Source organism: Panthera leo, chromosome E2, assembly GCF_018350215.1.
Source record: "Panthera leo isolate Ple1 chromosome E2, P.leo_Ple1_pat1.1, whole genome shotgun sequence".
NCBI classification, from domain to species: Eukaryota; Metazoa; Chordata; class Mammalia; order Carnivora; family Felidae; genus Panthera; species Panthera leo.
In genome coordinates, this window is record NC_056693.1 from 28494199 (window position 1) to 28508370 (window position 14172).

The following is a 14172-nucleotide window of genomic DNA, read 5'->3' on the forward strand; positions in this document are numbered from 1 at the left end:
AGGTGGGGGCGGGCCCAGGTAGCAGGTTCGGCTGCGCCGGGGCCGCGCGTCGGAGGTAAATATTAAGGCGGTGGGTGTGGGGCGCCGGGGCCGAACCGGGACGCGGGCTAGCCGAGCTGGGGAAGGGGCGACGCCCCGCCGCCCGAGGTGAGTGAGAGAACGGGCGGTTGAGCCGGCGAGCGGCTGGCGCCTGGGTCCCCTCGGGCGTCCCTGCCCGGCCTCCGGACGCCTCCAGCCGCCGCCGCGGTCGTCGGGCCCTAGGCGCCGGCCCGTTAGTTGCCCTGGCCCGGAGCCGGCCAGGCCCGCGGGGTGTTGAGCCCGCTGACGTCAGCCCGGGCTTCCTCACCCCCGGGGCTTCCCCCACCCTTTCCCCCGGCTTCCTGAGAGGGCTCCCGAGCCGTGGGAGCCTGGTCGCCGCCGCCGGGACCTCCGGGGGAGCGAGGACTTGGGGTGAGAGCCGCGCAGGAAACCGTCTCCGCCTGCGGTCTCCCCCATTTACAGACGGGGAAACCGAGGCACGGGCCGCTGGCCGGCTCCCGACGGTCGCTGTTGGCTTCGGGAGCCCTGGGCTGTATTATCTCCTCTCGGAGTCGAGGGGGGCGTATCGTTCCGTCGGTTTGGGGGTGTTGGTGGCCCCTGTCCAGGAAGAGCAGCAGTCGGGGTTCTGGCCTCGTTAATGGCGTGTTCTGCTTTTTCTTTCAGTTTCCCCCTTTCCAGGGTGAGGATGGTTTTGTACAACCTGGAGTTCATTAGTTGAAAGGTGCGCTCTGTCGAGACAAGGTATTCTTTTCCTTCTTTTTGTTTTTCTTTACGATCGTATTAACGATCTGTGGGGGAAATCGGGAAGTCTTGACAGAAGATCGTGTTCCTGGATTTGGTTCTCAGCTGGGTCAGCTGCCCGGTTATTCATGTACTTGGCATCTTTTCTATTCCACCCTGTGGCATTTGCATGTTTTAGGGTGGTTGTCATCTTCCAGCCACCCAGCCTTGCAGTGTCTCTCAGCCCCCAACATCCCTGCCCCCATCCTCTCCCCAGTCTCCCTGAGTTGCAGCCTCAGCTGGGCTGAGGATCATTCCTTACCTTGCTTTTGAACTGGGGCTAATAGAGATCTTAATAAGATTGTTCCTTTTGCAGTCATTGGCTCGCTGGAGAAGAATCCAGGCCTTGAGGGAGGTTGTTCATTCAAGTGCTGGTTTTCTGCACACCCCCTCACGCCCCAAGTAGACTGAATGGCCCTGAGGATTTAGCCTGCCAGTTCCCCACTGGGTAGTGGGTGGATTTGAACTAGAACAGTATTAGGAGAAAATGATTTGCTGGGGGTTCTTGTGGAAGTTCATGTACTGTGAATGTTGATATCACCCAGAACATTCTCTAATGTTCTGCTGCAAAATGTTACAGTATTGCCCTGAAGAAGCCTTCCTCTGGATGGTAACTTTTGCGAAGAGCCGATAAGACCAAGGCACTGTTACACAGAACGAGCCCGCAGCAGCAGTGATTTCTTGTGGTCTGGCATGCCTAAACTGTAATTTTGCCTGATTTATGGAAGTCTTTAACTCTAACCCAAGAAGAGACAAAGGGGTCATTACCCTCTTCATGAAACGATTAATATTTTGTTCCTGATTTCCACACTCTGGTCTTAAATTTGTCAAGGTACTTTGATTGGTTACACAGCACTTACAGGCATCAGACATGGTGTGACGATCTAGGAAACCAATTTCAGATGAACCTCAGAACTTGTTTTTGCAATTGTGAAAGATTTCTTGTTTGTTTCTCTCGTGTAGCAATGTAGGGGGGTTAACACTGACCATGACTTCATTCATTCTGAGATGTGGTAAAGTGTACTTTTTGTTTGTTTCCCTTTTAACCTGGAAGAGGCTTTTAATCACTTAACCAGTGAAGATGAGGAAATGGAATTTTGGCTTTCGCTTTTGCACCTGAGTTAACCAAATCGTCTGTTCATTTCACATCTACGGAATGCCCATGACGTGCCAGGCACTGGCTCGGGAGCTAGAAATCCGAAGATACAGGACTTGGGGAATTCACAGTTGGGAAGTGTCGTGGCCAGGTTTAACTCTAGTGCGACCGCAGGGTTCCTTGTTCATATAAATACAGATGCAGGAGCCAGGCCATTTTTTAACTTTGTAAGTCCTGCCTGCTTTACAGACTGAATCCTTGTGTGCTTGGGTCACAAGTTAGTATGTGAAGAAGAATAAAACTGACTCTCTTTTCTGCTCATGGAATCTCTGTTTTCCAGCCGTTTAGTAGTATAACGCTTACAAACTTGTTCTTTTAGTGAGAGATATCCTTTCTTAAAATGGTGATTATTCTAGCTATCTAGAAGCTTTTGGAAGAAGTCCTGTGTGTCTTCTTACTTTGGTATTCATGCTGACCTTCCTGTCCCTGCCATTCATAATTAGGGGCAGTATTTTAGTATTGTCAAGTTTTTTTCTGATTTACACAGTCTCCTTTGGTTTCTGGAACAAGTCAGGACATTTGAGAAGATGTGAAACGTTCTTGAATTAGATCTGTCTCTGTTTTCTTCAGTGAGGTTCTTTGAACGGTATAACCTGATAGCTTGGGAATCAAAAAGACATTGTGTTTTCTAGACAACCGTTGTCAGTTGTATGCAGCTGATTATGTTCATTTGTACCACATGTTGTCTTTTAGAACGTGGTAATTGTGACCTTTAATATTTTCCTATAAAATGTATTTCTTGACCAGCGTTTCATTGCATTGATAGGAAGCTGGTAGTTATTTGTATCTTTCAACCCTCATCTTGATTTAGTGACTTTATTTTAGTGCCATTAGACTCTCATTGATTCAGAATCCAGACCCTCAACAAGCTCAGGTAACCAGACACATTTTCAAATCTTTGTGACCCTGAACCATTCCCTCATCTGGAATGTTGTTAAAGGAAAGGCCTTCTTCTGTTCGATACGGTTTAGAGTTAAATACATCATTGCATTCCGCCTCTTTGGTAATCTTCATTCAGCACTTAGAGTAATTATCAGGATATTCATAATCACTCCATTTCCCAGCCTGAAATAAGTACGATGGCATTTAGATGAATCATTTGTGATATATTTACACTCACAGTGAAGTATACGATTAGAGGCAATTTTAAACCAATTAGACCTGAAAGGTAGTAAGAGAACACAAAGTAGGGCAGTTATCATATCTTAAATCTGCCATATTTCCCAGTATCTAACACTGTGCTGAGTGCACAGAAATACTCAACACACCAGCAAACCTTGATTGATAACTCATCGACGGTGTCTTTTATGTCTTTCCCGTTGCAGTCTTTAGTTTTTACGGCTTGGGTGCTTAAGACTTAATTTAACTATTGTGCATGTCCCAGGGAAAGAAGAATGTTGTCATAATATTCATTTCTACGGTGGAGGAAAGTCTCTTGATTAACCTATATCTGCTGCAGTGCCAGTGTATGGAGATATTAACAATCATGAAATTTATTATCTTGTATCATTGTAGAGTCATCAAGTTCCCCATTCACCTTTCTCTGTCAGTTGCAATGAAGAGAATCTGTGTTTAATGTAGTTGCAAACCTATTCTTTCTTAATGTGTACTTTCCGAAAGAGGAAAGGCCACCGCCTTTTTATTTTTGGGTAATGCTTTTTCAATATTTTATGAACTTTTGTTCTGTCCGTTCTAGTTGTCTAACGTGATCCCTGCTTTTATCGACTTTAAGCTCACTGCCACTTGTGCTAACTCAGGTTAGAGAAGAGCTCTCCTTGTGTGCTCACTGTAAAATACAGTTCTTAATAACTGTTGTTAAATTGCCTTCCACTTTTTTATAAACCAAAGTAGTTATATTAAATTTTACTGTGGACTGGCTCTTAAATGACTTGCATAAAACACTTCTGTAATCAAATTCATTTAAAACATAGTGTCCTAATGCATTACGTATAGCAATTTAGTTTTGTCTTGGTAATATTTCATGACCCACTGGTGGGTTTTATTTTAAATCATGACATGACGTAGTAATCTAGAGAGCCAACAGGGTAGGAATTGTGGGTATACAATATTAAGATTCAAGGACGTTCTTAATTTTAATATTTGAGGTGTAATTTTTAGGAATTTTAAGAAGTCATTCCTTTTCTAAATAGAATTACCATACTTTCAAAAGCAATTTTGGTCATAAATATTTAAATACATTTATAAGGAGAACAAAACAACACACTTTTTTAGAAGTTGCTCTTTGAGTCTCTCCTCCTTCCGGGAAGTAACCCAAACGGGGTCAGTGCAGTAAAGCCTCTGTGCTTTACTCCTAAAAGGCTGTTCAGAATTTATGTATACCTCTTTTAGTTACTGTTGTTTGTTTTTTTTTAAACACACAAACGTATTTCACCCTCTGGCTTCTCAGAACCGATTAGAAGCAGTAAGTTGGAAAGCAACAAGGCCATAAAATGAGCCAAATACACATTGCGGGAAACCACAGAAAATGGCTGATTGCAAGGGAAAATCAAGGACTGTAAATCTACAGAAAGCAGACCCAAGAACTCGCAAAGCCTTTCAACAAAGTAACAAACATCTTTGTATATTGAGAGTCAGGTGACAACTTTATATTCATATTGATAACTCAGTGATTCAGAAAAGGCTATTTCCCTGTTGATTTTTGAGAAGAATTTTAGTCAGAAACAACAAATACTTCATTTTGGTACCTTAAAGGAATGCAGCCAAAGTAAGGATTTGGGTTGCTGTTTGAGTAGCCTTCATGAGGGGTTTTGCTCATAATGGTGCCAAGATAGGGGTTTCCACAGGTGTCTTATGTAAGTGGCAAATATAAATTGATTCTATTCCTGCCGAAGTAGACAGTGCCCTCAAGTGGAATTAAGACAAACACATTATAAAAAAAAGAAAAAAAAAAAAAAAAAAGAGAGAGAGAGAGAACCACTTTAAGCCAGCTCTACCCCTGCTTTTTACTAAATGTTGCACAGGTATTTCAAGAGTATTGGTTTAAAGGGATGCCAAACTCTTTATCTGGTCTTGGGTAATTTACATCTCTCATTCTGGGTTGTAGTGGGACAGACTTTTAAAAAACCTCACCATTAGAGAGCACTTCATTATCTAATGATGCATTCTTTGTATAGACTTGACTGATTATTTAATCATTAAGTTAAATTATTAAACTGAAAATTTGGTTCTTTTCTTTTTGGAGTATTTATTTTTAAATTCCAAGAGGAAACTAGAGAAATATGATAGTCCAATCAACTGTTGCTGTTACTCAGAATGGTGGATAAATCTACCTCAAAGAAGGAGGGAAGAAGTAACTGTGTTTAGAAACCAAATAGCCACACTCGTGTCCCAGAGAATACATAAGGACTATTTTTTTTCAGTAAGATAATTAATTAAAATAATGAATTCTGAATTTGATTTAGTGAAATCGCATAGTGTTTAACCCCCAGTTAAGGTAGGGTTGCGAAGGCTGTTTTAATTGTGCAAGACTAGTATTGTAAAAATTTTCAGTGAAGATTTGAAACTGGAAATAGTCTTTTTATGTTTTTCTTTCTAGCAAAACATAGTTAAAATTGTGGTGTTTGTTACTGTACTACAGTTATGTTCTTTGTTATGTAGTCCAAGTTTTAATGGCTACAAAATTGATTTTTAACATCTTTACTATCATCAGATTTACAATACCTGATATTTGAGATTATGAGAAATTAAATGATGGCTCCGATTAATATGGTTAACATTTGCCTGTCTAAGGACAAAATGTACATGATGAAAGGAATGAAACTGAATCAGAGATCAAGTAAATGATCCATTATCAAAATAGGGAGCACAGATAAATGAATCGTGGTTACAGTTTCAGAATATGATTTATGTTTTTTTGATAAAAGATGTTCAGCATAATAATTATGATGGGTAACTTTTCACTTAAACCACGTGTACAGAAACAATAGCCTCTTTGATGTCTGTTTTGCTGAAATGCAGCAACTTACTCATTTAGGTTAGGTCTGATCTATTAAAAACGCTACTTTTTAAAGCTTAAAAATGCATATATATGTTTAAATCTGTATAGAATGTTATCTTTTACTAGAATTTGATTTTATACATTGCATTGCCATGGAAACAAACATTACTGTATTGTGTTTGAAGCTACTTTACAACTGGATCTCCTTAATTAAAGATGCAACGTTACAGTAGGTACAAGTGATGCATGTCTTTTAGCCTTTTTAGGTAATTTTGGAAGTATTTCATTTATGTGTGTGCTTTTACTAATCAAATGAGATCTTAAGTCTTTAACCTTGATATTAGCTCATGTAGAATAAAGTGTAAAGTTTCTTTTTGCTTGTCCTCCAGGCATTTTGCTTTGCTGTCTTGTTACAGCATGGACACCAAATTGCTAAAAATGTGCTTTGGGACTGCCAGTGAATTTATCTTTTGTGGTTTTCCTACAAACTTAGTAGTTCCCTTTTTTTTGAGTTAATATTTCGGAGTTAATGTCACCATGAGTTCAGGCTTATGGAGCCAAGAAAAAGTTACTTCACCCTACTGGGAAGAGCGGATTTTTTATTTGCTTCTTCAAGAATGCAGTGTTACAGACAAACAAACGCAAAAGCTCCTTAAAGTACCAAAGGGGAGTATAGGACAGTATATCCAAGATCGTTCTATGGGGCACTCGAGGATTCCGTCTGCAAAAGGCAAGAAAAATCAGATTGGATTAAAAATCCTAGAGCAACCACACGCAGTTCTCTTTGTTGATGAAAAGGATGTTGTAGAAATAAATGAAAAATTCACAGAGTTGCTTTTGGCAATTACCAATTGTGAAGAGAGGTTCAGCCTGTTTAAAAACAGAAACAGACTGAGTAAAGGCCTCCAGATAGATGTGGGCTGCCCTGTGAAAGTACAGCTGAGATCCGGGGAAGAAAAATTTCCTGGAGTTGTGCGCTTCAGAGGACCCTTATTAGCAGAGAGGACAGTATCGGGAATATTCTTTGGAGTAGAACTACTGGTAAGTTTGATAAACCTTTTTAGTGAGCTTGTGCGTGTGTGTGTTTCTTTCTGTGTATATTTGTATGCACACATGTTTGTTTGTTTTTTTTTACCCCTTTAAATTAAATACAACAGAAGTTTTTCCAGAAATCTCCCATAGTTTTTAATATTCACAATTCTTAGGATTTACTTTTTAATGATAAATTGAGATAACGTAAAGATGATGCATTGAAAACTTTTTAAAAACTACCTAATGTAGTAGGAAATACACATAGATCATGTAATTGTTGAAGGGTTTCCAATATTAGAAATTTTAACATTGTCTGTGTTAAAAGTGAGCTCTGCCAATTATAATTGAATTAATCATCTCACAAAATTATGAATTACTTTGTGACCGTAGTAACTGTAGGTCTTTCAGTTTTTCTTAGGGTGTGCTATTAAGTTCATGAAACTTAGATATAAGATTTTCAAAAAATAAGGTGCGGCAATTTAAAATGGCTTATAGTTGTCCCTGATAATATATGTGAAAATGACCCAGGAACTTATTTCTCCTGAAGGGAGAACCAACAACTCCGTGATTCATTTCCAAAGTTAATATTCTCAAGAGCTTAAATGTCAGTTACATTTTTTACATTCTTGCATATAGAATTTCATGATCAAAAAGTTTCTAAAGCAGCCAATTGTAAACCAAGTAAGAGATCTGAATCCCAGCTATACTGTTTACTAGTTGGGCTGCCAGGTTACTTAACCCAAGCTACTTCTCCTAAAGCTGCTTCCTCATCTGTAAAATAATGAAACCAGCACACAGCTTGAAGCGTTTTTTTGTGATACATTGATTCAAGAGTCAGTGTGGTGGCTGGCACATAGTAAGTACTCAGTAAATGGAGCTAACGTTATCGTGGTGTTAAAGTAAATTTTTCTTTTTATGACAAAGTTATTGTTCGTATTGAAATGTAGAATCTAGCCCGGCTCTCTCACAGTGGAATTATGACTTTTAATTAATTAATTAATTAATTATATTTCAGCATCAGATACAGCTTCTTTTTTCCTTTTTTTTAGACACTCAAAATTCACCAGCAACTGCTAATAATTATATTTCTTATCTCTGTCGTTCAGAATTTTCCCAGTGATTTCTCTGAAATCCCCGGAGTGGATCTTTGTTTCTTATGGGTCATCTTACTTCCTTTCTTCTCTACCTATCAGTCATTTTTTTTTCCCCCCCCTCTCACTTGAAAACTAGGAAGAAGGCCGTGGCCAAGGTTTTACTGACGGGATATATCAAGGGAAACAGCTTTTCCAGTGTGATGAAGACTGTGGAGTGTTTGTTGCGTTGGACAAGCTAGAAATCCTGGAAGATGATGACAATGGATTGGAAAGTGATTATGCAGGTCCAGGGGACACCGTGCAGATGGAACTTCCGCCCCTGGAGATAAACTCCAGAGTTTCTTTGAAGCTCGGAGAAACCACAGAGTCCGGCACGGTTATATTCTGCGACGTCTTGCCTGGGAAAGAAAGCTTAGGATATTTTGTCGGTGTGGACATGGTAAGAAACTTTTGGAATAGATTATCTTTGTGGGTGTATCTATTAGTTTCATGACCAGTTTAGGTACAAATTGAGCACTTTGAGTATTTAAAAGGGTAACGTAAAAAACATCTTCTAATTTATCTTTGGTAGAGGAACATTGACGTGGGACAGGAGTCTAGATATGGAGTTACATTTACTCTTTTTCCAGTTTGAATAAACTGGAGTAATGTTTCAATCCTTCAATTTGCTCTATGATGGCTGACCAAGAAACAGGAAAAAAAAAGCCCCACCCAGAGATGTTCCATGATATCTTGTTTTTCTCTATCTTGAAAAGATTCCCCCCGCCCCCCCTTCTCTTTATAATATTTTGCTAATATGGATGGCAGTCTGAGGATCCTCTTGGCAGGCTACCTGGAGTTTTGCCCCACTGGCTTTTCCCCACCTCTGTCTGTCCTTTAGTTGGCCTGTGCGAGTGTGCATTCCAAACCCCTCTAGTGCGCTCCTGGAAAGGAAAGTTCTGGCAAACACAGTATTCCTCATCTATTTCCAACGACAGCATGTTGTACACATTGGTGCTCAGGGCAGTTGTCTGACTGGCTTGTCTCTTAATCTGACTCCATGAACAGCACTATACTCCTTGGTGCTATGTTGGAATATAAAATAATTAAATATAGAAGTCTATTTTGGAGGGAACTCTTACATATCCATAAGATGTCAAAAGAACAATAACAAATAGATCTTCTGTGTACAGAAATGCACACAGGGGTCCAAATAGAATATTTAAGTGCTCAGGGAATGTAAAAGTAATTAGAACAAGGTAGGCTTAACTAGGGGCCGATTTCTGGGTGAAACAATGTATTATTAATGAATCTTCCTATGCAGATGGGTGTTATGTAGACTAGCATTTGTTGTCCAGTAAAGTAGGAGGAATCCTTTCAATTCCTTGGTTGTCTGTGGGCTTACTGTACCTTGATTATTCTTGGATCTCATTTTTACCAACACAAAACCAAAAAACAAATAAGCAAAAACACACCAAAAGCTTTATTAGCGTGGCAGTTGTTTCTGATATGTTCTTTTTTTCTTTTAGGAAAAATAGTTAAAATTTGCCAGCGTAAAATCTTGTGGAAGATCCTTTTCTGGAAAATACAGATTTTTGTATTCATGTTTTATTGAGACAGGTTTTAAAACTGTATTGCTTACTTTCTAGGATAATCCTATTGGCAACTGGGATGGAAGATTTGATGGGGTGCAACTTTGTAGTTTTGCAAGTGTTGAAAGTACAATTCTCTTGCATATCAATGATATCATCCCAGGTATGTTTTCTTTGTGTTTTTATGTATTAATAAGGCAGGGTTCCTAAGATGTGTTTTGTTATGTAAATATAAGCTTCAAGATGCATTTTTGGAAGTTGACTTCTTGTCCTATGGAATTGTTATCAAATAGAATATCCTGTCTTATCTCCAAATGAGAATAATACTTACAGACTTTTTATTTCCAAAAGCATATGAGTGTGGGGTGGCATTTATACATTATCGTTAACTTTTCATTACCTGTTGATTCTAAGTGGGGGAAAAAGCCCTTTCTGATCATTGGAAGAGTTAGAAAATAAATCACCTGCTACCTGTTTGAGTAAGAGCCTGGTTTAAACTAGAAGCCTGTAAGCAGAAGTTGGTCACGTCATGTGACATAATATACTGTGGAGAGGATTCTTCCTGCGTGCCCTTTGAGATTTCTTCCAGTTTTGAGCTGCTGTAATTGATCAGGATTCATGACTCTCGAGTCAGATCACCCAACTTTACACCTTAGGAAAACAAAACAAAACAAAACAAAAAAACATTAAGCCGCCTTTTATTTCCTGTAAACAAGTAGCACCTAATGGCCTCTGTCAACTAACTGATAAATTCCCATTGATGGCAAAAATCGACAGCATCTCCCCCCCCCCCCCCCCAACCTTAGCAGAGTTCCAGTTACAGGCTAGTTGGCTGATAGTATGTTAATCATGAAACTGACAGAGGCATTCATAGGTGGTGCTTTTAATTGATCATTATGCAGCCATGAATAAATGTCAGAAAGCCTACATTCAGTAGCCACCAATGTATGCATCCATGAATTAGATGACTTACACTTCTTCACATTCTTGACAAGTTTATAAGGTCATTTTTTTTTTAACTTAAAAAAATATTTATTTATTTTTGAGAGAGAGAGAGACAGAGAGAGAGAGACAGAGAGAGAGGGAGACACAGAATCCGAAGCAGGCTCCAGGCTCTGAGCTGTCAGCACAGAGCCCTATACGGGGCTCGAGCTCACGAACCGTGAGATCATGCCCTGAGCCGAAGTCGGAGGCTTCACCGACTGAGTCACCCAGGCGTCCCCCCAATTTTAAGGTCTTAATTATTGCCTGTTTTGCCGATAAAAACTGGGGCTTAGCTAGTGCTGAGGTTGGCTAGGATCAAGTAGGTGGTAGAGCCAGAATTCAAATCCAGACCTGTCTGATTGAAAGGCTCTGCTCTTTTCAGTCCCTCCTCACCCTTTGTGTATACACTTTGGATGTGAAGACTTGCATAGAAAAGCATCCTTCTCAGCCTCAGATGGATACTTGGGAATATTGTTTCCATGGAAATGGGTTTTGTCTCTAATTCTATAAAAGCTGAATTTCACTGAAGCAGGGATCATAACCGAACAAGATGATTTTTTCCGCTCCGGTATTTTTTTTCCCTTCTTCCTCATTTTGATGCAGAACACTTTGGAGTTTCCCACAGGTCATTTCAGGTCCTCAGTAACTTTTTTTTTTTTTTTTTTTTTTTTTGTAAAAATGAAGGGGCTATTACTAGATGATCCTTAGGATTCCTTCTAGCCTGCACTGTTTGCCCTTCTCCTGTTCCTTGTTGGCTTGGCAAGTAATAAATGCTTGTTTTGCTGAGTTACAGAATGCTTTCTACTTTGGCTTTTAGCTTTATAGCAAGAGTACATTAATTGGAGGTATGGGGTTCAAATAAGGGCTTGGTTTCGATTTTACTTTGTAAAAGTCTGACAGACTCGGCTTTTCTTGAATTTTAGGGTAAATCCTATACCTACCGCCTACCTAGACTCTCCAAGGAACATTTTTACTGTGCTTGCTTTTTCAGGTATCCATTCCTGTATCTGTTCACTAACCCATGTTATTTCTGTATGCATTTCAGAGTACGTTGCAGACACCAGCACACATATAATTAACCAGAGAGAAGTTTAGGGTTTTTTTCTTCCTTTTGAGTTAAGACAGACACGTAACAAAATACATGTTGTGTCATTTGAGTTTTGACTAATGCATATACCCTTGAATTGGAAACCCTTATGAAGTTACTAAAATAACTTCTAATAAGAAAAATATTTGCATATCTCAAATCAAAATAACAAAAAAAGCACAGTAAAACATCTCATTTCCATTCTTATCTCCTCCACTTCCGGTACCTCCTCATTCCATCCCTTGCCTCCCACTGCTAACTATTTTTATTAGTTTCTTGTATATCTTTCCAGAACTTCTTTATACAGTATAAGCACATATTCTCCCTTCCCTTTTTAAATAAAAAACATACTATTTATACTATTCTGCACCTTGTCTTATTCTCTTAAATCTATATCTTGGAGCTGTTGGTATACTTTTCCACTGCATTTATTTAACCGGATTCCTACCGACGTATATTTGGATTGTTTCTAACTTTTTACTATCACAAAGTAATAGTATCCCACATGTGCTAGCAAATCTATAGGATAAATTCTGAGAAGTGGGGTCATTTGGTGAAAAGATCCATGAACTTGTATTGTTCTAGATATTACTACATTGCCTTCAGCAGTGTATATAACAGTTACCAGCAGAATATGAGGGTGACTTTTTTTTATGGGCTTTCCATGAGAGTATGTTGTTGAATTTTCTCCCAGTCTGCAAGGTGAAAAATCTATTTCAGTATAGTTTTAATTTCCATTTCTCTTTTGAATGAGGTTAAGCATCTTTTCCTATGATTAAGGGCAATTTGTGTATTTCTTTCTGTGACCTGTATATTCATACCTTGTTTATTTTTTTAAATTGGATTATTGGCCTTTTTTCTTACCAGTTTCTTTTTTATGTGTTAGGAAAGCCAACTGTTTTATGATATGGGGTGTAAATGTTTCCTACTTGCCAACTCTCATTTGTAACTCGTCCTTTTTTATCTGGTTGTCCTCATTTTTGAAAATTATGGTAAGATAAATGTAACAATATTTACCATTTTAACCATTTGTCAGTGTGCAATTCAGTGACATTACATACATTTACTGTGATGTGAAACCATCACCTCTATCTATTTCCAGACTTTTTTCATCATCTCAAACAGAAACTATATGCATTATGAAATAACTCCCCTTTCCTCCCTTCCCTCAGCCTCTGGTAACGTCTGTTCTCTACTTTCTGTCTTTATGAATTTGCCTATTCTAGATACTTCATACAAGTGGAATCTTCCAGTATTTGGTCCTTTGTAAATGGCTTGTCTCACTTAGTGTCATGTCTTTTGACTTTGCTTTAGGTGTTTTTAGCCGTGCAGAATTTTAAAATTTTTATGTAGTTGAATTATGAGTTACTCCAAGGTTATATAGGCATTTCCCCATGTTTTCTTACATGGCTCTTGTGGTTTTATTGTATATACATCTTTGATCCATTTTTATTTTATGTGATATATAATGTGATATATGGATCTAGTTTGGGTCCCCCTCCCCAGATAGCTGCCCAGTTGTCGCAACATCTTTGATTAAAAGTTCACCTTTTTCCTGCTCCTTTGAGATGCCACTTTTCCCATACGCAGTTCCCATATAGACTTTGGCATATTTCTGGACTTTCTCTTCTGCCTGCTCATGCTTCAGTACCACACTGTTTTTAACGATTCTTTATAGTATGTTTTAATAGGAGCACTAGTCTTGCCTCATTGCTCTTCTGAATTTTCCCACCGTTCCACATTGTCTTTAAAAAGGGTAATAGACACATTTAAGTCTACAATCCATCTAGATTTAATTTTGTGTAGGAGATGAGGTACACATACCCAATTTGATCTACCAGGCTCGCTGCGTATAAATCAAGCTTCGACACGGGTATATATGGACCTCTTCCTGGGCTCTACTCTTTCCTTACACTAAGACGTCTAGGCCTTCATTATCATAGCTTTACAAGAAGCTTTATAGCTGGAGAGTACACTTCCCCGTTTGTTCTTGGCTATTGTTGGCCTTTGCCTCTTCGTTGTAAATTTAACAGTCGGCTTCTCCGACATTACAGGAGAGTTCCGTTGGGATTTTGGTTGGAACTGTAGTCAACCTGTAGAGTAATTTGAGGAGACGTTTTCATTATACTGAAATTTCTAATACGTGAACATCGCATTACCTTTCATTTATTTAATCTCTTTTTAGTAAAATTTTATACATTTCTCCATTTCTTGCATGCATTCTGATACATTATAAAGTAAAACATGTTTTCTAACAATTTTCTGTGATCTATAGAAATACAGTCGACTCGTAGAGAACAGTTGTATTGAAACCTAATTCACATACCATATATCTCCCTCATTTAAGCTGTTCCATTCAGTGTATTTTAGTATATTTACAGATACGTGCAGTCATCACTATAGCCAGTTGTAGAACATTTTCATCACCTCACAAAGAAACCCTGTACCTTTTAGCTATTACTGTCCTATCT

At 39.0% G+C, this 14172-nt stretch overlaps 1 protein-coding gene across 5 annotated transcripts in view; it reads left to right on the forward strand.

The window, feature by feature from the left end:
• Window positions 1-14172, forward strand: part of CYLD (CYLD lysine 63 deubiquitinase) — a 64959-nt gene continuing 50787 nt past the window's right edge. Inside the window, exons 1-5 of one of the 5 annotated variants that reach the window (XM_042920660.1) lie at window positions 1-55; window positions 703-780; window positions 6323-6974; window positions 8196-8498; window positions 9688-9793. In XM_042920660.1, the coding sequence (XP_042776594.1) occupies window positions 6471-6974; window positions 8196-8498; window positions 9688-9793 (913 nt within the window). In that variant the 5' untranslated portion in view covers window positions 1-55; window positions 703-780; window positions 6323-6470. The other 4 variants (XM_042920662.1, XM_042920659.1, XM_042920661.1 and 1 more) reach the window with 4 other exon arrangements.